Source organism: Panthera tigris, chromosome D2 (genome assembly GCF_018350195.1).
Source record: "Panthera tigris isolate Pti1 chromosome D2, P.tigris_Pti1_mat1.1, whole genome shotgun sequence".
NCBI lineage: Eukaryota > Metazoa > Chordata > Mammalia > Carnivora > Felidae > Panthera > Panthera tigris.
Window position 1 is genome coordinate 13,900,464 of NC_056670.1, and position 25,979 is coordinate 13,926,442.

At 41.2% G+C, this 25,979-nt stretch overlaps 1 protein-coding gene across 2 annotated transcripts in view; it reads left to right on the forward strand.

Moving 5' to 3' along the window:
- The window catches only part of TARBP1 (TAR (HIV-1) RNA binding protein 1), an 89,952-nt gene that overhangs the window by 16,001 nt on the left and 47,972 nt on the right, over positions 1-25,979 (forward strand). For both annotated transcript variants that reach the window (XM_042960071.1, XM_042960072.1), the window contains exons 7-14: positions 370-505; positions 1,103-1,199; positions 2,351-2,440; positions 8,431-8,572; positions 14,118-14,217; positions 15,192-15,364; positions 21,367-21,464; positions 25,128-25,289. In XM_042960071.1, the coding sequence (XP_042816005.1) occupies positions 370-505; positions 1,103-1,199; positions 2,351-2,440; positions 8,431-8,572; positions 14,118-14,217; positions 15,192-15,364; positions 21,367-21,464; positions 25,128-25,289 (998 nt within the window). The remainder of the gene's footprint in view (positions 1-369; positions 506-1,102; positions 1,200-2,350; positions 2,441-8,430; positions 8,573-14,117; positions 14,218-15,191; positions 15,365-21,366; positions 21,465-25,127; positions 25,290-25,979) is intronic.

Consider the following 25,979-nt stretch of genomic DNA (forward strand, 5'->3'; position numbering starts at 1 on the left):
TCTTCTGTGCATATTCACATACACATTCTTGTATTAACGTATGCCTTCAGTTCTTTTGAGTATATGCCCAGGAGAGGAATTGTTGGCTCCTATGGTAATTCTCCGTCTAACTCATGGTAGAGCTACCCAGCTTTTCCATACTGGCTGCACCGTTGTGCACTCCCACCAGCAGTGTGGGAGGGTTGCAATTTCTCTGTGTCTGTGTCAGCACTTGTTACTGTTTATCCTTTTGATTGTAGCCCTCCTCGTGGGCGTGAAGTTCTGTCTCATGGTTTTTGATGTGCATTTTCATACCTAATGACTGCTGACGTTGAGAAGCTTTCCAGGTGCTTATTGGCAACAGTGATATTTTACAACTTTTTCTTTCAGGCAGTTTCCTATTAAAGTGTATTCAGAAGATGTCAAGTAGACATTGGTGTGCCATTCCCATTTTGTTTCTGTCAAAGGCTTTGGCAAATGTCCCACGATGTAAGGCCCTGGGTATCGAAGCTCTTCTTGCTCTCAGGTAATTTACTTTCTGCTCACGTACGTTTGTCTGTTCACATATGGTTATCTGCCATAACTGTCCGTCAGTAAATTTTGTTTTCCCCTCTGCTTTCATCTATCGTGAGTGGTTTTGGTTAATACTGGCCTTGGTACTTCTGAGCCCTTAATTTTTATATTAAGTAGTAAAAAAAAAAATCTGTGTATGTGGTTGAGCTTACTTTGTTTTTATGAATTACTGATGTAAGTTTGTGCCATGATACATGCTATTGGATTTTGATGATTTTGAAACAAGGCCAGTAAGGTTCTCTTCAATTACATTGATAATGTAGGAAACTAGGACTAAAATATCAGACGGTAATATTGATTGTAAAGTATTTCAAAAACCGTAAACTTCTTATTTGAAAAGTGTCATTTATAGTCTTTGAAAGAGGCGTGTTTCATAGTAAATTGAGTTCTAGTAGAGACCTCATGGAAAATAATAGCCTTGAAGTTGCACTGACAGTGACTTTCTGCAGTGGGAATCATAGATACTAGAAATCAGCTCGTCAATATTTACGCGTTATCAGAATTGTCTTTGAGAACATGGAAACGCATTGTTTTTGTTTTTTGACGTCAGGGATGTTCTTCAGTGTACTATGATCACCCATCAGATTCTCTTGAGAGGGGCGGCTCAGTGCTACCTTCTTCAGACAGCCATGAATTTGGTAGACGTGGTAAGTTTGTCTTCTTTACTCATGATACTTCAATTTACAAGTCTTTCTCCATGAGCAGGTGTGCAGAAAAGTGTCAACATAGCAGGCCTGTGGTGCTGTCATTAGAAAGCCCTGCTCATAAGGTCAGCCCGGCCCTCGCTCGTGGCTGGGAACTTGGATTTCAGGAGGTTTCCCCCTATCCTCACTGGTAAGAGCGATGTACTGTGCCTCAGGTGTTTACACACACAGTCGTCTATACTGAACACCTCCTCCTTCTCGGAGTCTGGGGTTTCGGTAGGTGCTCTGGAGAGATGGCTGTGTGATCAGCTCCCAGTAAAAACCCGGGGCCATAAGTCTCTTCCCTGGTAGACAACATTTCGCATGTTGTTACAGCTTGTTGCTGGAGTAATGGATTAAACCTGTTTCGGGTGATTTCACTGGGGGGAGAGGGGTTTCCTCTTCACATCTTCCTGTAAATCCACCTTCAAGGAGTGTAGGGTATCTTTGTTTTTTACAGAGCCACACCACTACGATTGCTAAAAATAGGGGTTAGCAAACTTTTCCCGTGAAGGGCCAGAAAAAGTCCCATTTTTTAAGGTTCTGTATGTATCTGTTACAACTTAAAAGCAGCCATAGACAGTTTATAAATAAAGGGACTCTGTACCACTAAAACTTTATTTACAAAACAGCTGCGAGTGGTTTTGCTGACTCCTGGCCTAGAGCAAGGTATCTTAATTCAAGATGTACAGTCTTAAGAGAATGAAAAGACTTAGGTGGTTTTCATAAGGCAGGGTGTCGTTTCATAAAGCAGGGCTTAGAAAAGGAAGCATCACTTTTCGACTTAAGTAATTTCTTATAGAATGTTTTTGTTTTGCTTTTAGACTGTGACCATCTTGTCTTTAAGGTAGTAGCCTTGACTGTAAGGAAAATAGATGTATAAAATAATCATTGACTTTATATAATGATGTAACGTTTGTAGTCAGTATCTTCATTTCTAAGGTTGAGTATTTTCTTTTTAAAAAGATAGCTTTCTTTTGATTTAGCTAGTAGTATTCTACTTTTTATTTGATTAAATTTCATTTTATTTGATTAAAAATTTTTAAATGAGTGATTTTTTTTTTTAACTGCCCTGACACCTTCTCCCTGACTCCCCCCTCCCCGCCATCTTATAGGAGAAGGTGTCACTCTCTGATATTTCAACTTTTCTCATGTGTCTGAGACAAGAGGAGTCCTTAGGACGAGGAACCTCATTGTGGACAGAGGTGAGATTGAAAATAATTTAATGATAAGGTCTTTGAAATGTTATAAAAATTTTGTTCTAATTCACTACTAGTTTCTTACGTAACATACAGTGATGGCTTTATTATCTACCAATAGAGGTTTCCTTTTTCTTTTTTTTTTAATGTTTTTTTTTTTGAGAGAGATAGAGTCCGAGTGGGGCAGGGTAGAGAGAGAGGGAGACACAGAATCTGAAGCAGGTTCCAGGCTCTGAGCTATCAGCCCAGAGCCTGACGCAGGGCTCGAACTCACGGACCGTGAGATCATGACCCGAGCTGAAGTCGGTTGCTTAATTGACTGAGCCACCCAGGCGCCCCTACCAACAGAGCTTTTAAAAGATTGTATATTTGCTTTGAATGGACCTAACAGTGCAGCTAGGATTCTTATGGGGAGACAGGAGAATGTTGGGGATAGAGACAGACTTACTTAGAAGAGAAGGTAGGGCTCGTGGGCAGATCTCGAGTCTGGATGAGATGTATTAGGAGTCACGATAACTCAAAAACAGGAACACAGACCTCCTCTTTTGGTTTTTGTTCTGTTCGTTAATGGCAGTTCCATCTACCCATTTGCCCAAGTCTCACGTTTTGGTAATTCCTGATTCTTCCTGACTTTATGCATCGAACCCACCATGAAATCCTCAATGCCTTTCCTTTTCTGCCACCCTTGCTCTTGTGGAGACCCTTAACTAGTACTGCCTCACCCGCGACAGCCTTGGCAGCCTCGGGGTGCCACTGTGGCCTCACGGTGCTCCTTTTGTCCGTGCGGTCTTCATTGGTCTGCTTCCTCCTCTTTGCTTTGTCTGAAACCATGGGACTCCATCCACACTACTCACGTCAGCTCATATGATGGGTCTAGCTGGTTGAATTCTAATCTTATACAGTTCTGCAGTTTTTTTTTTTAATTTTTTTTTTTAACGTTTATTTATTTTTGAGACAGAGAGAGACAGAGCATGAACAGAGGAGGAGCAGAGAGAGAGGGAGACACAGAATCTGAAACAGGCTCCAGGCTCTGAGCTGTCAGCACAGAGCCTGACGCGGGGCTCGAACTCACGGACCGTGAGATCATGACCTGAGCCGAAGTCGGACGCTTAACCGACGAGCCACCCAAGTGCCCCACAGTTCTGCAGTTTTTGAGGACAGGGAGCTTTTTAAAAAAAGAATTATATTTCTCCCAATTACTGAGATTACCGAGGGCAGGGATGTGATTAATTTATTTTAGAAAGCAAGTTTGTCTATGTATGCTCAGAAACAAGAGAAATCAACTTGAACCATGTTAAAATAATTTAGGTGTGAAATCACGAGGGCATAGAGTAGGGTAATGGAATGAAGAAGGAGGAGAAAATCGGGGCCTTTAAAAATTAGAATTTCATCGTATTTTCTTGATCACACTGCATCTAATTAGGTGGAATCTGAAAAATACAGAAGCATATAAAGAAAATAAAAATAACCTGTAATGCCTGCAACCAAATTAAATCCATAATTTTTGCCTTAATTATTAATGTTTTCAGTGTATGTATTCTCAGTCTTGCTTTCTCACCTCATATACATATAATAACATAGTAGGGGGGCCTGGGTGGTTCAGTCGGTTAAGCGTCCGACTTGATCTCAGTTCAGGTCTTGCTCCCAGTGTTGTGAGTTCAAGCCCTTGTACTGGGTCCCATGCTGGGCATGGAGCCTACTTAAAAATAAAATAAGATAAAATAAAATAAGATAAAATAAATATTAATATGTGTGATTTTCTAAACAAAGTTACAATTATGCTGTTCCGAATTTTATTTTTCATCTTCACGTACGTTTGAGCATTTTAACATGTTGCTAAATAATCTTCCACCATGTGATATTTAAAATTTCAGGTGATTAAATCTTTTAGAATTTATTTAATCAGTTCTTTTTGTTGGACTTCTGTGTCAGATCTTATCATTTCATCTAGAAGTATGTGCTGCTAAAAGATAAAGACTTTAAAAGGGGCTAAATAGGGGCACCTCGATGGCTCAGTCGGTTAAGCGTCCGACTTTGGCTCAGGTCATGATGTCGTGGTTCATGGGTTCGAGCCCCGTGTCAGGCTCTGTGCTGACAGCTCAGAACCTGGATCCTGCTTTGGATTCTGTGTTTCCCTCTCTCTCTGTCCCTACTTGACTCACACCCTGTTTCTCTCTCTCTCTCTCTCTCTCTCAAAAAATGAATAAATCATTAAAAAATTTTTTTAAAAAAGGGCTGAAATAGGCTCTTATCATACCTAAAAATGTTCATGATAATTTCTTGATTTCAAATATTCGGTGTTTAAATTTCTCCAGATGCCCAGTAAGTGTGTCTGTACTTTGCTTTTTGTTTGTTCAAATATTCAGCTTTGTTCAAGTATTCAAATGAGGTCACTTCATGGCATTGATGTGTACAGTTTGTAAATTGTGGTGGATCCATCTGAAATTTATCTCGGGACACGGTATGAATGGTAAGGTTTCAGTGAGAAAATGCGTGTGAAAATGTTTCAGACTATGCTTGATCCACACTAAGTCTGACACACTCTACCATTTTTGTCCTTTCCCCTCTGACCAGCCGGATGCTTGTTTTATTTGTCAGCAAGGAGCCCCCCTTAGATTTCTTAATTAGTTCCACTTATTTTCTCCATTCTCTGAGTCATTCCTATGTCTTCATCTTTTTCCTTCTTTTTAACTTTCTTTTGGTCTGTTTGCTTATCCCTTAATGTCTTGGTTTACTGAAGACTCTCGTGTGCACACTTTGCACACACTGGACTCCGTGCTAAGTTTTGGGAATTCGTGGTCAGCAAGATACACATGGCCGCTGTCCTCACAAAGCTTACAGGCTGGTGGTTTATCTGAACCCGAACTTTGATTCTTTCTGTTTAAAAATAGAAGCAAATATGTATATATGTACCTTAGCTTAGTTCTGGCTATAGTGCATATGGGGTAGTGTCCTCATTGCAGTAGCAATCTCTATTATGTTGAATCACGTAAAATCATTGATATTCAGTCAGTTTTAACCTGTGGAAATGGCATTTCCCTATAGCTCAACCTAAGTAATTTTTAAAATTCAAGGGCAGCATTAGGTTCACAGAGAAACTGAACAGAAGGTGCAGAGAGGTCCCTACACCTCCTCACCAGTCCCCTCCTCCTCCCTCTCTATTATTAACATCTTGCGTTAATGGGATATATTTGTTATGATTGGCGAGCCAGTATCGATACATGATTATTAACTAATGTCCATAGTTTACATTGGGGTTCACTCTTTGTTTTGTATATTTCATGGACTTTGGTAAGTGTGTAATGACACGAATACCATTACCCTATCACACCGATGAGTCTCACTGCCCTAAAAATCCCCTGTGCTCCACCTACTTGTCCCTTTCTTCTCTCCCCCCCAGCCCCAAACCCTGGGCAACCACTGATACTTTCTCTGCATCCATCGTTCTGCCTTTTCCGGAATGGCCTCTAACTGGAATCCTGTGCTGTGAAGCCTTTTCCGATTAGCGTCTTTCACTAAGAAATATGCATGTCTTTTCATGGCTTGATAGCTCGCATCTTCCTATCACTGAATAACATTCCATTGTCTGATATACCACTGCTCATTCATTCATTCACCTCCCGAAAGACACCTCGGTTGTTTTTAAATTCTGGCAATTACGAATAAAGCTGCTCTAAACATTAACATACAGGTTTTTATATGGACATAACGTTTTAACTCATTTGAGTGCATACCAAAAGGCACAGTTGCTGTGGATTATGTTAAGAGAATGTTCAGTTTTTTAAGGAGAGCCCAAATTGTCTTCCGAAGTGGGTGTACCATTTTGCATTCCCACGAGCGGCGAAGGAGACTTCTGTTGCCCCACATCCTTCTCAGCGTTTGGTGTTGTCAGTGGTTTGAACGTTAGCCATTCTGTGAGGCGTGTGGTGGTATCTTGTTTTTCAATTTGCAGTTCTCTAGTGATGTGATGCTGAACGTCTTTTCATATGCTGTTTGCTCTTTGTGTATCTTCTTTGATGAGGCGTTTGTTCAGATCTCTGCCTATTTGTAAAAATCGGGTTATTTGTTTTCGTAACGGCAAGTTCTTTGTCTATTTTGGATACCAATCCTTTACCAGAAATGTGTCTTTTGCAAATAGTTTCCTCCCAGTCTGTGGCATCTTCTCGTTTCCTTGACAGTATCCAAATAAACGTTTGAGACTTGTATTTTAATGGGAAATCAAGGGAACCTGTCTCCCAGAGACTGCTAGGTAGATGCCATTTTAAATCATAATTCTGACATGAAAACTCTTTGAAGAAGACAACATTCTGAGTCTTGTGACATTTGATGGAAGGAAGAAGCAGATATGAATTTGAGTTTACTTGTCTGTCGGTTATTTTGTCATAGTAGGATGCCGCTTGTGGGAAATGCAAGATTTGGAAAACCTCACACGTTTTACAGCAGTAATTAAGAAACGTAGCCTGACCAGTGTGAGAGGAATATAAAGAAAAAGTATATTCTGTTGAGAGATCAGTATCCTCACTGGCCTCCCTGTGAGATTTTACAGTTCTCTGACTTGATAATAAAGACCTACACATTGGTGTTTCTGAACTGCTCATTCATTGGCACCTATGGGATGTTGGTTTTAGTCTTGACTGATTCATTCATTCATGAAGTTTGTCTTTGGTCAGGTGATGCATCACGGTCTCCTTGCATGTAATTTTGGATGACCTCAATAAGGAGAAAATTCTAAGAAAATTCTTATTTTTTAGAAAGACTTATTTCATAATGATTGACTTCGTATTTAAATTCGTATGTTGTGGGGCACCTGGTTGGTTCAGTCGGTTAAGTGTCTGACTTCGGCTCAGGTCACGATCTCACGGTCCGTGAGTTCGAGCCCCGCGTCGGGCTCTGTGCTGACAGCTCAGAGCCTGGAGCCCGTTTCAGATTCTGTGTCTCCCTCTCTCTCTGCCCCTCCCCTGTTCATGCTCTGTCTCTCTCTGTCTCAAAAATAAATAAACGTTAAAAAAAAAAAATTAAAAAAAAAATTCGTATGTTGAATGTGTACAGTAAGAGGTGTGCTGTAAAAGGAAAACCTAGAACATAATTAGATTTCAAAACAGAATTCACAATTATGCATGATCAAAGTTGAATTCTGTGACTTGTAGTTTTGTACATCTTCCAAAAGATGTAATGGGAAAGGACTAGTATTTCTCTTTTTAATTCATACATTTCAAAAGGTACGTATGATAGAAAGTAGCCTTGTCAGGAAGGTGGGAACTTTAATTACAACTTAATACATTCTGCATTCTCTCAAACATATCTTTATTTTTGTATGTGAAGTTGGAATGAATTTTAAGGTTGTAATTTGTTTTACGTAATGTGTCACTTTTCACAGAGATGTTCTTTAGAAGACCCTATCAAAATGTGTACTATATATTAGGTACTTAAAAAAAATTTTTTTTAAGTTTGTTTTGGGAGAGAGAGAGTGTGGGCGTGCCTGTTGGCCTGTGAGCGTGGGAGGGGCAGAGGGGGAGAGAGAGAGAGAGAGAGAGAGAGAGAGAGAGAGAGAGAGAGAGAGAGAGAAAATGAGAATGAATCCCAATTGGCTCCATGGTGTCAGTGTAGAGCCCTATGCGAGGCTCAATCTTACAAGCTGTGAGATCATGACCCGAGCCAAGATCAAGAGTTGCACGCTTAACGCACCAAGCCACCCAGGTGCCGCCGTTCTTTAAAAATTCTTGCCTGTTAATGAAGTTTACGCACTCTCTGAGGGAGGTTGAAACACCCACATGTGTATATACACAGATACCTACATATATATAGATATACACATTTTTTTTTGTCTGCACTATTATCTGTAGAACTCCATCATGACTAAATATTTTATTACTTTGTTGTGTTCAGTTATTTAAATTCAGTTTATTGTGGAAGAAAGAAAATTGGCTTAGGGCAATTAGAAACCCTTTTTTCAGGTAGGTTTTTAAAATAAAATAATAACTATTTTTTCTTCCTAGCTCTGTGATTGGTTGCGTGTTAATGAAAACTGTTTTAGGAGAGCCTCAGATTGTAGTTGCGTTGGACTTCCTGAGACGTCCTCTCTAAATGCTTACGTGAAGAACCTAGTTCAAGAGTATGTGAAGTCACCTGCTTTGGAAAGTAAGTCTGAAATCATTTATATGGATTGGTATCACCAAATTGTCTTCAAAGGACTTTTAACTAGTTTTTCAGATCAAGATACACGCTTAACGAAGAAATGCGTGGTTTACTGGTATCCAACTCCTATTTTCAGCCAGATGTGAATAATGGAAAGTAAAAATACGTTTCCTACTTGTACTTTATCTGTTCTAGGACTTGAGGTTTTCAAACTATTTTTGTATGTTTTAAGAAACTAGTAGGTTGCCAAAGTAGGAATTGGACACAAATTTATTCTATAATTACTGAATCTTCACAGGCTCCATACCACCTATGTGTTTTTAGAGCCTCTGTAAGTGGAAATATTTGTAGATAAATATGGGTAGCTTTTATGTGTTTGTTTTCAAGACATCACATGTAATATGAACTGATTTTGAAAAGTAGTTTTAGAGAAAAGTTATGTTTGAAAGGGTGGTTTTGTTAGTTTTTTTTCTTTTTACCAGATACTTAGCCGATATCAATTTTCCAACTTCTTTGGGGAAATGTGGAAGACTACATAAGGGAAGAACTATTAGCAGATTCATTAATTAGGATTCTTCTTACATTTCTAATGCTTCTTCATTAAAGTCGTTAGGGATAATTTGGGTAAATTACATCTTTGAATTGAATGTGTCTTAAATTTCCTAGCGTTGTCTCAGACTAAGTTGTGTTCATGTACTGATTTCTCTGACCATGGAATAGGTTTTAAACGATCAGATAATTATCCTTCCAAAATATGTGAGTTCATCTCTTCTTCCTTCGTAGAATATTTCTCTTTTGTATTTTATTCTACGTCTAATAATTCTGTGCGGTTACTTGGAGGATTCTTTTGTTAGGCCTACAAAAGTAAATACATTTTAGTTCCTACTGCAGGAAACACACGTTAAGCTCCCTGAAATATCTATAGAACTTGTTTTATAATTTAGAGTATATAACAGTGTCAGATCTGATTAGATACTCAAAATCGGATGAAACGATATTTTTAGAATTTCTTTAATATTTCTAGAACTTAAAATATACTATTTAATATATATAACATGCTATTTTAAGTTTTTAAAAAAATTAAAACTTGATTTCAAGTGCAAAGGAAGCATTTGTGTTTGTTTTAATATTTTTGTTTGTTTGATTTTTAATGCCCTTGGCTAAGTGCCTTTATGAAGTTTAATTGACAGCTACTGGGCAATTCTGAGGCCAAATCAATAAATTCCAAAGCAAACGATATTTATCTTGAGTTTCTGAACGTAAGATACATATAATATTCACATTCATTTTTATATAAAAACTCATTGGCCAAAACACTATTTTCAGTCAGGTTCTACATCTAAAGTAGCTTTTTCTTTGGCTTTTGGTATATAGTTAGTACAGGTAGCTTTCATACTATTGATTCAGCAAGCACATATCACTTGTTTTCTATGTGCCAGGCATCGGAATTACAGAGATAAAAGCTGTATTCCTTGCCCTCAGAAGGAGCATCATCTAGCAAGGAAGTTGATAAGTAAGATAGATAATCCTAGCACAGTGCCTTGAAAGCCATAAGCACTGGGACGGGGAGCCTGTACGAGCAGTTGTCTGTTTAGAACAGGTAGACCAGCAGAGGTAGCGGGACGTCACCAGGTGGGTGACGTCTGACGTGTGAATAGAAATTAAGGTGAAAAGAGGGAAGGAGCATCCCACAAGGCTTGGATGAACTTGCGTCCGGGGAGCAGAAAGTAGGCAGGCAACTATCCATCTGTGTATTTGTATATCTGTGTATCTTTCATCTGTGTATTTATGACATGGAGCTCAAGAAAGAATGGGAAGAGGTAAGGATGGATATGAGGTACACACACACACACACACGCTCTGTTGTTCACACGATACCTAAGACAATAGGACAAAGCAACAACAAAAACTACACAGAACCAGCATCACCTACAAACAGACAAAAATGTTAAAGATCAGAAATTACCGAAAGTGCAACAGTTTGGAAATAGCACCAAAGGCTTGTCAGAACTTGGATGTGCTAAGATTAACCAGAATGTGAAATACATTTGAAGAAATTTATACTGAAATCAAGCGGTCCTCAGAAAGGATATTTGATAGGTGAAGATTTTGAGGTTAATGTGCCTACTTGAAATGTAACTAAGAGGGGCGCCTGGGTGGCTCAGTCGGTTAAGCGTCCGACTTCAGCTCAGGTCACGATCTCACGGTCTGTGGGTTCGAGCCCCGCGTTGGGCTCTGGGCTGATGGCTCAGAGCCTGGAGCCTGCTTCCGATTTTGTGTCTCCCTCTCTCTCTGCCCCTCCCCCGTTCATGTTCTGTCTCTCTCTGTCTCAAAAATAAACGTTAAAAAAAAAAAAATTAAAAAAAAAAAGAAATGTAACTAAGAAATGTAGAACTATGGAATAACCCCAAAGTAGTATATTATAGTTGTACAACAAATGATAAAAACAGCTTTGAGGTATAATCGATGTATGTTAAGCTGCTCATACGTAAGCTGTAGGGTGTGATGGGTTTTGACCTATGTATATATGAAACCACCAGCATAGCAAGGTGTGACGAACATAACTGTCAGGCTCAAAAGTGTTTTCGCACCCCTTTATAATTCTTACCTCCTGCTTCTACCTCTTTCTCCTCCAAGCACAGACGAGCCCTGATGTGCTCTCAAGACATTGGATTAGTTTGCATTTTCTAGAATTGCACTCCGTTTTTAAAATCCACGGTGGCAAGGTTTGACTGGTGATTCAGGGCTAAGTTGCATTAAGGTGATTAATAATAGCCAGCGATTCTTTTGTTTCCTTAAAACCACTGTTGCCTCCATTTTTCTAGCTCCAGGGAGAGAAAACGGAGCATAAATAGGAATTCTCTGCCAGTTGTTTGCAGAGTATGGTTTCCAGACCAGCCATGCCAACATCACCTGGAAACTGTTTAGAAATACAAATTCTCCAGCTCTATCCCAAACCTGTTGAATCAAACTCTGGGTAGGAGCTGACCCTCTGTATTAATAAAGTCTCCAGTTATCTTGAAGTTTGAGACCCACTGCACTGAAGCATGGATCTGCTTAGTATGGTGACAAAGTACTCAGGAAGCAACCTGCCGCAAAATTCCCTGCAAAGGTGTGCCTTCCTCTGGAAGAGTAAGGCGCCCAGTTATTACTGGCCTCGTACTGTGAATTCCTTGACAGCAGAAGGCATTAAAAATCCACTAAACTTCTCATTTACAACCTTCCCTTTTGGTATCCAAGGTGAAAAATTGCTCAAGATTTCAGACAGGGTCTGTGCTTCTAGAACTGTGCTCTTGGTATTTTGCCGGAGGAAGTGAGAACTGTCAGGGTAGCCACTTTGAGGACCCAGCATGTGCTGTTCATACCAAAACGTGTAGTATTTACATACAAAGGCTTCCTGCTCACATGCTGTGTAAGTGGAGAAGACGCTTAAGGGCCACTGTGATTTGGAAAGGTTTCCTTCTTAAATAGCACCCCCACCCCCTCCACCTCCTGTGAGGTCAAGGGTATCTGATTATATGAATGCTCTTCAAAATAGAGGGAACTAAAAAAAACCAAAAAACAAAAAGCATAGAGGGAACTGAAGAGCATATTGGCATTTGATTTCATTTTAGTCTGTATTTATAAATGAATTTTCAGTGTAAATGTGGGATGTAAAGCATTAATGAGAAAAAATGTTGCAGAGAATAAGTTTGAATAACTCATCTTTACACTGATAAATGTGGCTTACTTAATTTTTCTAGATAGCACCAACATTGGGATTTTTTTTAATAAATATGACAAGATTTTTTATTGACAGCAACTAAGTGCCATTTATAAGATTTTTTAAAATATCTAACAAAGTTTTTCCTTTTGTTGTATTTTTTAACTGAGTTCTCCTACATGCAAGCATGTTTTTACTGTTGTCCATCTTCTGTACTATTCCAATAAATTTGTATCAAAATAAATTATCCCCAAAATATATTAGAGTGTTTAAGAAAATGGTTTAAGTATTTAAACTCCTGGGCTGGAAAACTAGATCTCTTGCCAAAAATTTTCTTGGAAATTGAGGTGAAAAGTGTGACCTCACTATAGTAATATACCATGAATAAAGAAGAAATCTTCTCTTCATGCCTTATTTTAATTTAACTGGCTTTCAGAGATGGGAAATACTCATTTTATCTGTTAACCATGTTCTCTCTTCCAAAACTTATTCTAGAAACTTTGCATGTATTTTTATAATAAACCCAAGGAAAGTCTTATTTGTTAGCTTGATTTCATAGAAGGTGACCTAAACTTTTTTTCTTTTTTTAAAGTGTAGTTGACACACAGTGTTAGGTTAGTTTCAGCATAGACCTAAGTTTTCTGAGAGGATAAGCAGTTAGTTATTCCAGGGTCCCACAGCTAACGAGCACAGGACTCGGGTTCAGACGCACGTCTGAAGCTCCAGAGCCTTTGTGTCCATACCTATTCCATGCTCCTCCTGGTTACATTTTAGGGAATTTTCTTCTCTCAACTGATACTAGAATTGTCTCTTAACCCATCCACTTGAATCTCCTCTTGCTTCCCCTACAGTCTGTCTCCCACATTGTGCCTGGAGAAATCTGTTCAAACTACTAATTTGGATCTACAGATGTTTCCTCCCTTTGTTTTATATGCCTTCACTTTAACCTCCAGTGGCTTCCCTTGCCTTTAGGGTCAAGACAGGAATTCTTTGCATGGCCTGCTCAGTCTTCTGGTCTCTTCCCTGGCTGTTTCTGCAACCTCATCTTTGGCACTCTCGCACTTGTGAGTCCCTGCTGCATGGGCGCCCCTCTATCTCCTGGAACACGGCTTGCTTCAGAAGACCCTTGATGTGCTCTTCCTAACTTAGGAAGGCCTTGCATCCCTTCAACTACTGTACTCTTTCCCAGCCTTTGTGCTCAGCCTACTCGTTCTTCAAGGGACTTTCTCTTTACTGCCCAGAGAGAGGAGGGCATAGCCTCCTAGTGTGCACTTCCCTCGTGACATTTTATACCAGTCACTACAGTTGTCATTTTACATTTCATTGTTCTTTGACGAATGTTTTTCTCCTCTAAGGCAACGTAGATTCCGTTAGCACAGGAGCCATTGTGTCTTCAGCACCTAGGTCAGCTCCTTTATCTGTGTGCTGCAGAAGGCATTGGTTTTGTTTTATTTGTTTTTTAATGTTTATTTTTGAGAGAGAGAGAGAGAGAGCGTGAGCAGGAGAGGGGCAGAGAGAGAGAGAGGGAGACACAGAATCTGAAGCAGGCTCCAGGCTCTAAGCTGTCAGCACAGAGCCCGATGCAGGGCTCGAACACACGAACTGTGAGATCATGACCTGAGCTGAAGTGGGATGCTTAGCTCACTGAGCCACTCAGGTGCCCCTGTTTGTTTGTATTTAAACACGTATAACGATGAGCTATACTGTAAGGTGTTGTCCTGCATTTCATCTCAGCTCTTATAATCTGATATTGATAAGACATAATCATTTGGCTGTTTTGTTTTGAAACCTCATCTTTGAAGGATTTTGTTAACACTTTGCAAACCTTGACTATTATTATTCAAGCAGGAGAAAACTGCTTTATGCCTGACTGGTTTGAAGCCAAGCTTGTTGCAATGATGGTCTTGTTGGCTGTAGATGTGGAAGGAATGAAGTCTCAATACAGGTAAGTGTTTCCAAGCTAAAAAAAAAAAAAAAAAGGCTAATCAAATTTATGGTACCTGTTCAGACTTTTCCATGATTATTTGTATGGAGTTGATCACAGGGTATTAAAAGAAGAAACTAGAGCATTGTCAGTACACTAAAGAAATGCCTAAAATTAACAATAAATTAATATGAATAGGGCCTTATTAGGCTTTTAGGTTAGTAAGTTCAGCTGTTCGAGAAGGTCAGAAACACTATATACAGTAATCACTGGTTTTATATAAGAATATTAGAACAGATTTTAAGATTCTCGCATATGATTGGGTAAAGAAATTTACTGGGTTGGTCAAACCCAACACATTTGTAAAACGTGTACTTTTTATTAATGTAATAAAGATAAAGCAGTCTCATTTATATTTTGAAAATGTGCGCAGATCGGTTCTCACCAGATTATGATTGTTGCAGAAAGCAACTTCCACTTGCTAGTGTGTTTGCATGATATGCAGTTAATTCGATTCACATCAAATCTCTTTTCTAGACAAAGCTTTAGTACTAAAGTTGATTATGATGTTTTTTTTTATAAATCCTTAATTCTTTGTATTTTTTGTTAACATCTCATTTCCTTGGCTAGCATATGTTTGTTTTGTTTTGTTTTTAAATTATTGTAGCAGGGTCTCAGCATGTTAATTTCCGAATGAATTGGGTGTAGGATTCCCTTTATACTTGTGCTTAAAGTTGAGTGTGGAACGTTCTTCCCTGTGCTTTCTTTGTGAGTGCAATGCTGTACTCCCTGAGAAAGCACAGACTGGAGAGGTCAGCGAAGAGGCCGGAGGGAGAGGTCAGTCCTAACAGGTGCTACGTGTCTGCATCATCTATAAGACTAATTCTGTCTAACTGAATCCATTAGTTATATAACCAGTTCCGCAAGTTATAGATGGAAACGAATTTCTTCATGGTTTTGAAATGCTTGATTTGGGCATGTCTTTTAATATCTAGTGAAAAGCGGAGAACACAGAATGTATTAAGGATATTCTTAGATCCTCTTCTGGAATCCCTTATGAAGTTGGGCACAAATGCCTACATGCCCTTGCTGAAAACTGACAGATGCCTGCAGTTGCTGGTGAAGTTATTGCACACTTGCATGTTGAAAGGTTCCAGTACCCAAGATGGTGAGGACAAATAGTTTCTGTTGGTGTCTTGCTTGGTATATTGTTGGTGTTTGGAATGAGAGGACATTCCTGCCTCTTTGAAATAAGAGGATTACTTTATGCATTCAGCAGATATCGACTATTTCCCGGTGGTACTGGGGATCCAGCAGTGAAGGTACAAGCCCCCTGCCCTCATGGAGCTGAAACATAGCCTTTACATATGTGCCAGTTACTGTTGATTTTACAACCTGATCTTCTTTGCTTGTCTTTTTTTTTTTTTCCCATTTATGCTCAGTCATTGATTTCCAGACCATGAAAATGATCCCTATTTCATATATGTTACAGCAAGATCCCTTTCTCATGGCCACTATGATAGATGTTGCAGAAATTAAGCTAAAGCGTGAGAATGGTAGTCATTTTATAAAGAGTTGTTTTCAAATACATTGGTCTCGACAGTACCTTTTTTTTTTTTTTTAATCTTTATTTTTCAGAGAGAGAGAGAGAGAGAGAGCACGAGCAGGGACAGGGGGCAGAGAGAGAGGGAGACACAGAATCTGAAGCAGGCTCCAGGCTCTGAGCTGTCAGCACAGAGCCAAATGCAGGGCTTGAACCCATGAACCATGAAATCATGACCTGAGCCGAAGTCAGATGCTGAACTGACTGAGCCACCCAGGTGCCCCTCTAAGTACCTTTTTTTTTTTTTTAATTTTTTTTTTTAACATTTATTTTTGAGACAGAGAGAGACAGAGCATGAATGGGGGAGGCTCAGAGAGAGGGAGACACAGAATCCGAAGAGGCTCCAGGCTCTGAGCTGTCAGCACAGAGCTCGACGCGGGGCTCGAACTCACGGATGGTGAGATCATGACCTGAGCTGAAGTCGGCCGCTTAACCGACTGAGGCACGCAGGCGCCCCTCTAAGTACCTTTTAAGTAGAAAATAATTCATACAGAAAGTGTGGTGGTAATGGAAACGTTGAGTTCGTCTCTCCTTAAACAAAGATACACGCAGAATAGTAGCTGGAAACCACAGACACTAGAGACAAGAATATTCATGGATGAGCCTTGATTCCCAATCCGTTCTCACCGTTTAGAAATTTTAGAAATTTGCTGTGTGAAAATCCTAGAGAAGCGCTGCTGTGAGGCTAAGCCTGAGGAAAACACTAATGGGATTATATTTTAACGTGTGCCTGTGAACTTTTAAAGCCAGTTTCCAAATTCTGATATTTTTGATACTGGCAGGAGAATCAGGTGCTGGACGCATGTAATGGTAACTTTTTATAAGCTTTTCAACTCGCTAAGGCCATAAATTTGGGTTCCTTTGACATGTGTTGACTGTTTGTACTAAGGTCAGTGCTTTCAAGTGCAGGACTGGGTCATAGGCACCATTTGGAAAACTGTGGTATTTGACACACACACGAGTGTGTGATGTTATATGTAAGTTACGATGCCCGATAATCAAACACCTGTGAGCTTACTACCCAAGCTAAGAACGATGTTACCTGTTACCCCCCAGTCCCCTCTGTTTGCCTCCTAATTTTGACTTTTGTCTTTATCACTTCCGTGCACTTTAAAAAATGGGTTTATTTCATCTGTAGATATTCCTCAACAACGTACTGTCCAGTTTTCCTGCTTTTGAGCTTTACAGAAATGTCACTTCACCGTAGGAAGTCTTCTGTAACTTTGGCCACTTCACGTGTTTCTAAGCTTCCTCCACATCCTTTGTTAGACTTCGTCACTTTCCCCGTTGTGTAATCTTTCGTATGATGGCACCACTATTTATGCGCTTTCCTAGTGCTGGACGTTGGAGTGTAGCTATGACTGTCACATGTGTGCTGCCACCAACAGGTGTCTGCATGTCTTGTGGGCCTGTGTGTGTCTCTCTCCAGCGTTGTGTACTGGTTCCTAGGGTACGTGCACATTCAGCTTTATAAGGTCGTGAAAAGTGTCTTTCTTTCCAGCTTTGCGTCCCTAAATGTGTACACGCTTTATATTCTTTCCCGCAGAATGTCAGTGTTCCTGTTGTACCTCAGGCATATCTCTCTTTACGTCACCAAGGAAGAGCCAGGGAAATACTGTCTGATTTTGATAGCCGTTGGCTTCCATTTGACTGGTAAACCATATCAAGCTTCGTTAACTGTAACTAGACCTTAATCCTGAAAGATTTCTTTTATGAAGGAAGAGGAAAATAGAAAAGAGTTATTTCCATTTTATAAATGAGGAACCAGTCTGGGAATTAATTACCAGTACCAGGGGCAGTGAAGAAATAAGGGTAAAGTCAGAAATACCCAGGTAGACTTACTGTGAGCTGCTGGGATTGAGGCTTGGCAGTATGCTCTTTGGGGCAACTTTGACTGAATTGTGTTTTAAATCATTTATTTAAAGTTTGTTTATTTGTTTTGGAGAGAGGGAGAGCGAGTGCAAGTGGGGGAAGGGCAGAGAGAGAGGGAGAGAGAATCCCAAGCAGGCTCCTCAGTGTCAGTGTAGAGCCCAATGCGGGGCTCAATCTCATGACCCTGGGATCATGACCGGAGCTGAAATCAAGGAATTGGACACCCAACTGACTGAGCACTGAGGTGCCCCGTGTTTAAAATTTTTTAAATTTGGGGCCCGTGGGTGGCTCAGTCAGTTAAGCATCAAGTGGAAGCAAGTGGGAGAGGGGCAGAGAGAGAAGGAGACAGAATCCCACGCAGGCTCCACACTATCAGCACGGAGCCCGACGTGGGGCTCCAACTCAAAAACTGTGAGATCATGACCTGAGCCAAAATCCAAGAGTTGGACGCTCAACTAGCTGAGCCACCCAGGCGCCCCTGTTGATTTTTTTTTTCCAATTTCCTTCCTGTTTTTTGTTTGCTTCTGTCTGCTTGCTTTTAGTTTATTTTGCCTATTTAAAAAAAATTAAGGTGGAAGTTTAGGTTGTAGATTTTAGGTCTTTTTGAAAATGACCTCTCATGCTATAATTTTTTTTTTTAAGTTTTGCTTTAACTGCATCCCAAAACTTTTGGTGTGTTGTATTTCAGTGCAAAGTATTTTCTTTTTTTTTTTTTTTTTAATTTTTTTTTTTCAACGTTTTTTATTTATTTTTGGGACAGAGAGACACAGAGCATGAACGGGGGAGGGGCAGAGAGAGAGGGAGACACAGAATCGGAAACAGGCTCCAGGCTCCGAGCCATCAGCCCAGAGCCTGACGCGGGGCTCGAACTCACGGACCGAGAGATCGTGACCTGGCTGAAGTCGGACGCTTAACCGACTGCGCCACCCAGGCGCCCCATCAGTGCAAAGTATTTTCTAACTTTTCTTGAGACTCTCTCTTTTACTCATGAATCACTTAGAAATGTGTTTGGAGGTTTTCTTATCATCTTTCTGTTATTTTTACTCTATTCTAGGCAGCGAGCATACTTTGTACACTTTTCAGTTTTTACAACTTCATTGAGGTTTGTTTTATGATCTAGGGTGTGGTCTGTCTTAGCTACTGTTCCACGTGTACCTGGAAAAAATGTGTATTCTGCCGTTGGTGGGTGGAGTGTCCTATAAATGTCAGATCCAAGACTTATATGGTGCATCTCAATTTTATATACTTGATGTGTCTGTTTCCTCTGTTACTGAGAGGGGAGTGCTGGAGTCCCCAGGTCTGAGTTTGAGTTTGCCTCTTTTCCTTTCTAGTTCTGTTGGTTTGGCGTCCTGTATTTTGCAGTTCTGTTGTTAGGTGCCTATGTGTTCATGTTGAGAAGAGTGTGTTTTCTTGGTGAGTTGACTCTTTCCTCAATATGTAATACCCCTTTTTATCCCTGGTTATTTCCTCTACTCTGAAGTCTAGTTTGCCTGGTAGTGATATAACCACTCCTACTTCCTTCGGATTAGAATTTGCATAGTATTATTCCCTGGCTTTTTTACTTTTATTCTATTCACATCCTTAGATTTGAAGTGAATTTCTTACAGACAGCATATGTCATGATTTTTTGGCCATTCTGACACTGTCTTTTAGTTGGTGTAGACTATTCGCATTTAATGTAATTACATATATGTTTGGGTTTAGGTCTGTCATTTTATTTTTTGTGTTCTGTTTATTCCCATTTTTCATTTCCGTCTTTCCCTCTTTTGGCTTGTTTTGGGCAGTTTGAACATTACTTCATATTCCATTTTAATTTACCCATTGTGTTTTTTACTAAACATCTAAAGCTTTGTGTGTGTGTTTGTGTGTGATTGCTATAGGGATTACAGTGTGCATACCTAACAGTCTGTTTAGAATTAATGTTTTACTGCTTGAAATGAATGTAGAAACTTGACCACCTTATGGACTCCCTTTGCCCCTTTCTCCCCCATGTATTATAGTTGTCTTCTATCTGCATTTACTGAAAACTGCCAGACAATGTTAGAATTTTTGCTTTTAACCATCAAAGAGATTTTAAAGATTTCAAGAGAGTAGCCTATTGTATTTACCTAGATGTTTGTGGTTTCTTTTGCTTTTCTTTCATCCCTGATGCCCCGTGTTTTCCTGGGGCATCATATACTTTGTGTTTGAAAAACAGCTTTTAGCATTTCTTTTGGAACAGGTTTGCTGCCAGTGAATTCTTAGTTTTTTTTTCATCTGAGAGTGTCTTTATTTCACCTTTTGAGGAATATTTTACTGGATATAAAATTCTGGTTTGACGGGTCTTTTAGCAATTTAAAAATACTGCATTTGCTTCTGGCTGCCATTAGAATTCTCTGGTAATCCCAAGTGTTCTTTGCGTAGGTAATAACACTGTTTTTCTCTGCTTTCAAGGTTGTTTCTTTGTCTTTAGTTTCAGCAGTTTGTTTATACTCTATCATATTGCATATGATTTATTTTATTTTGTTGGTCTGTTTTCAAGTTCACAAACTCTTTTTTCTTGCATCTCCTTTCTGTTATTGTTCCCATCCAGTGAGTTTTTAAAATTACAGTAATTGTACTTTTCAACTACAAAATTCCTATTTGGTTTTTGTGTATATCTTACATTTCTTTGCTGAGACTTTCTATTTTCCCATAAGTTTCCAGAGGGTGTATTGATTGATTGTTGAAGCATTTTATCATTAGCTGCTTGGGAGTCTTTGTCAGATTATTCTAGAGTCTGCATCGTCTTGTTGGCTTTTGTAGATTGTCTTTTCCCTCGTGGGGTAGGAACTTCCTGATGCTTCATGTGCCCTCTTGTTTTGGATCGTATCCTAGAGATTTTGAATATCGTGTTAGGAGACTCTGGGTCTTGGTTACATCCTGTGGAGAATGTTGATATTCTTGTGTCGATGACAGTCAGCTTCAGGTTCAGCCCCAATTCCCGATGTCCCATCTTCTGTGCACGTTCGTTCTGCTGTCACTTTTGTTTTCCGATCCTTTGTGGTGTGGTCTTGACCTTGACATGTGATCCTCCCAGTGGCCAGTCTGGGACGTGGGCAGCTGTCTCTCTGTTAGTTGAGTTCCGAAAGTCTTTGGGATGCTGCTTAGTAGCCGGTCCACGCAGGGCAGCTCGGGGGGAGCCCAGCAGTTCACAGACCACTTTCTGGGGCTATTTACCTGAGTACCTCTCTCTCAGGAATCTCCTAAGGACTCATTGTCTGCTCCTCTGGGGTTCCCCCCTTTTCATTCTCTGATGAGAAAGTTAGGGCCCATCAGGCTGCCTGCTTTCTTGACTGCTCCTGCACGTGGTTCCAGTCTGCAGGAAGACCCAGGTCACTGTGTGTGGTGTTACTGCTTTCTGAATCCTCCCACTACTTTCTACCTTGTAGAGTCTCCACATAGCTGCTCAGTTATTCAGTCTGGGTTTTATAGTGAGAGAGGCTGGTGTGTCCCTGTTCCATCTTATCCAGAACTAAAACTCCTAAATGAGTTTTAAGGTGAATTGAAGATTTCCCCATAATACTAATGACTGTTGTTTTATTGGAATTCAGTTTTGGTTAGTGATTCACTCACGTGCTTAACATAGATGTACTTTTACTAGAAAATCTGGCATTTTTCTTGTACCGAGGAACTTAACATCTGTCATTCAGCTGCACACTTTTTTTCCTGTACAGATGAGGTGTTTACTCTTCTTCAGAACTTTGTCATGTCTACTGCAGAGAGCATTTCTGAATTTATTCTCCGACGGCTTACCATGAATGAACTGAGCAGTGTAAGTATTCCTAGGAGTCACTTTTCATTCTTTTCGTCAACATTTGAGTGATTACTTACTGGCAGGCACTGTATTAAATCGAGAAAACTAATGTGATGGTTTCTGGAGAAGACACCTTTGGAAGCAGAAAAAAACACAAGCTTCGGAGTCTCCTCCTTACTTTCATTCCATCTGAGTCATAACCAAGTCCTTGGGAAAGTTATGTAGCTTTTCTGAGCCTTAGTTTCCTCATCTGCAAGATGGAGATAATACATCTACTTCCAGGGGCTAGGGAGTTTTGCATGGTGCAACATATCTGGAATATTTAGCATATTCGGTGTGTATTTGGTTCGTAGGATCCAGAGATTCTGATTTGGGATGTTTGGGGTGGGACCAGGTAATAGTCCATGTATGTTTCCAAAGCTCTGCAAGTGATTCTGAAACACAGAGTAGAAAGCAGTCAGTTCTGAGGTAAGCGTCCTCCTTACCTGCTCTGTCTCTATTCTCCACAGACTGTTTCTTCTAGGACAGCTGAGAAAAATAACACCCGAAACTAATATAACACTGTATGTTAACTATGCTGGAATTAAAAAAAAGGAAAGAAAGTAATTTCCCTTTTTCTTCAAGAATATTTTGAAAATGCCAATTCATGTAGGAATGCTTATTCTTCATTTTTTTTTTTTTGGTTGAAATCTCTAGGGATGAATGTTAAGGGTTTAGAATCAATAGATTGTGAACAAAGCGTGAAAATATGCTTATTTCACCTTTTCTTTAGAATACTCACTTAAGTACATTTGAAAGCCTCATGGGCAAGTGTGAAAATACAAAAAAGGCAAGTTTTATGCTGCAAGACCTGAATTGTTAACGACAGGAAGGCAAAGATATATGGAGAAAAAGCCCGTTGGAGTGGGGGGGGGGGGGAGTGTTTAGCTTTCTTCTTATTAAGCAGTTGCTCATAGTGGCATTGCTACGCATATGTTCCGAAGAGGGCGGTTCATAAAGAAGTAACTCTTTGGGTTTGTTTTGCGTCAATGTCACTTTATTACCACCAGTATTACATTATCTTTCTATTAGGGAAATTTTCAGACATACACAAAAGAAGTATAATGAGCCTCCATGTACCCGTTACAGAACATAACTGTTTTGGTTTGTTTGGAATTTAAAGCTAAAAATAGCTTTAAATGGGGAAGGACTAGGGGCGCCCGGGTGGCTCAGTTGGTTAAGCATCAGACTCTTGATTTCCACTCAGGTCACGATCTTGTGGTTTCATGAGTTCAAGCCCTAAGTCGGGCTCTGGGCTGTCAGCACAAAGCCCACTTGGGATTCTCTCTCTCTCTCGTTCTCGCGGTCTCTCTTGCTCTCTCTGCCCCTCCCCCACTTGCATTGTCTCTGTCTCTCAGAATAAACAAACTTTTAAAAGAAAAAGGGGGAAGGATTAATGTGATTTTATTTAACAACCGGCTTTCAGGGAAAAAAAAGACAGGTTCGTAGTATCACATCAGTTTCCATGGCTGATTTCGAGTTGCCTACGTGAGGCCGTGGAATCGGAGCGAGGGAGGACCCTCGCTCGGCTGCAGGCTGCTCCGGCGCACTGCCCCCACTCAGGCACACTGCACCCCCCCCGGGGAACACTGCATCCCCCCAACGTGGGACCAGCAGCTGCCACACCTGAACCCATCTCCCGCCTTCCCGGGTTCCTGTAGAGCACAGCGGTCTGCACTGTTCCATCCGTTCAAGAACCTTACGGTTGTCCATCCCCTCTCTCCCTCCCTCCCTCTCGCTCTCTCCCCTCCCTCCCTCCTCTCTCTGTCTGTCTCTCTGTCTCTGTCTCTCTGTCTCTCTCTCTCTCTCTGTCTCTCTCTCTCTCTCTCGTATTTTCAGCCTCTCCTTGTCTCTTGGATTTTTTTTTCATGAGCACTGAAACAACTTAAGAGCCCCTCATCTTAAAGACCCTTTCAATTCCACGGTCCCTTCAGTTTTCCTCTCTTCATCAGCTTGTTTATAAACACGCCCTGCCACTCTGTTCTCTGATTTCTGCCTCTTCTGTCACACGGAAACAGCTGTCTCTAAAGTTGTCATAAACCGAATGGGTGCTTTTCAAGTCCTAGTTTCCTCGACTCCTCAGCCCCGCTGGACACATCAACCACTCCCCCCTGGAAACACCAGGCGTCCTCAGCATCTGTGACACCTTCCTGTCCTGGTTGTGGCCCCATCGCTCTGCTGTCACCCCCACTTCTGTTTGAACGTCCGTTCTCTACTACATAGACTTGAACGTCAGCACTTTTAGTGTTTTTTGTTTTGTTCTGTTTTGTTTTGAGAGAGAGAGAGAGAGCGTGCGCACGAGTGGGGGAGGGGCAGAGAGAGAGAGACACACACACAGAATCCGAAGCAGGCTCTAGGCTCTGAGCTGTCAGCACAGAGCCCAACACAGGGCTTGAACCTGTGAACCATGAGATCATGACCTGAGCTGAAGTCGGACGCTCAACCCACTGAGCCACCCCGGCACCCCTGAACGTCGGCGCTTTTGTAAGGGTGGCCCGGGCCCTTATTTTCTCACGCTCCTCTGTTGAGGGAGGCCCTCTAGGCTGCACCCCCAGCTTTGGTGGTGCCAGGGACCCTACCTCTCCGTCTTCACCGCCAGCTGCTTTCCCCAGCCTACTGCCCCGTCACCCTAGCGCTCTTTGATGGCCCAGTTGCATCTGTCACACTTCAGCCGTTCAGAACTGAAGCCCTCACCGTTCCCTTCTCAGTGAATGTACCACCATCCGGCCAGTTTCTAAGAATCCTCCCTGGCACTCTGTCCCTCAGTCTCACCCCAGTGTCCGGTCTCCACCAGCTCCTGCAGCTGTTCCTTCCCGTCTGCCCCGGGGGCCCGGCCCTTGGAGTGCCTCACATGTGGTGGCTGCTCAGTAAAAACTGATTAAATGGATGAACTCTGTGCTTCCTGGTGTGGTGGAAGGCCTCCGAGGATATCATCCGTAAAGAGCACGGTAGTAATCATCAGGCCCGCCATTCGGGGCTCCTCCACTTAGCGTACTTTCAGTTGTTTCAGAACCCCCGTGACGGGTGGACGTTACCCTCCGCATTTTGTGGATGAGGGATCAGGCCTGCGGAGGTTAGATCACGGGGCCGGTGGGTGGTAGAGCTGGACTGAAGCACGTGTCTACGAGTCTCAGATACAAGGCGCTCAGTTCCACCTCTGCTACACACCAGCCCTGAGGTGCTGGGTGAGCCGCGTGTCCTCTCTGCAACTCAGTCATCGTCTTAGGGAGGTGGGACCGCAGCCTTCCTAGTGAGAACAGAGTGTCGCAATCTGCCTGAAACAAAGGCAGTTTCCTTGTTCTGGTTGTCATTATTTATGACGTGTTGGCCCTGGCACGCACGAGTTGGTAGGACACAGTCTCTGCCTTCCAGGGTCTCGTGATCAGAGCGCCACAAGAGGAGTAAATGGTGACGTGTGCTGCAGTCGCGTTGAGTGCGGTCGCTGTGTCAGCACAGGGAAGGAAGTCTTCAGCTCTGCTCGGGGAGATTATGGAGGGCCTCTTGGAGGAGATGGCTTGTTTTCTCTTATTAGTATCTTGTTTTACTGCGTTTAAATAAGGTAATTTATTTTCTGTCTGAACTCTCACAGGTTGATGAAAACCACGAGCCCTGCGTGTTAACGTGTTTTGTTGTCTGTCTTAGGTTTCCGATCTGGAGCGTTGCCATTTATACCTGACGGTATTAACTGAGCTTATAAATCTCCATTCGAAGGTTGGGTGGAAACGAGGCAACCCCATTTGGAGAGTTATTTCTCCTTTGAAAAACGCATCCATTCGGCATCTTCAAGAGATGGACCATGGACAGGTAATCCTTGATTCAGGGTGTATAGTTCGGTTGAATGAGGCGTATGTAGAATACGTATTTGATTATCATACAATATTCTGACATGAAAAGTGTCCGCTGAAATTTAACTTTAACATAGTATCCTTTGTTCATAATATTTGATGAAGACTGGGACTCCTGTCCTAATATTAGGTATATAACAAAGGCGTGGTGACTTCAGTCTTAAGACCATTTAGATACAGATTGTGGATTTGCACTGAGTCTTTGCCTCCATACCAACCAGTAAGGGACACGTTAATGTGTCTCAATGTATACAATATATGGTATGTGACATATTACATAATATCTGATATATGACATATAACGTGTACTAACACATCCAGCATCCCCCATCCTTGCCTCTCGACCCCATCGTCTGCCCTGGTCTTACACTGTTCCCCCTCTACTCCTCCCCCAACCAGTACCATTTTGCTGTAGTCACGCTAGGCCACCTCGTAGAGCTTCACGGATGACAAGCACACGCCACATCCTTCCCCATCTAGGCTTTCTGTCCGCTCCTTCCACTGACAATGCTTGTCAGTAATCTGCCTGGTCCTTATAGGGCCCAACTTGGGTCAGTGACTCATTTATTTACCTATTCTTTATGCCTCCATTGTAGTATTTGTCTTTCTTGTTTTGGGAATAACTTATGTGTATGTGTATTTTCCTCTA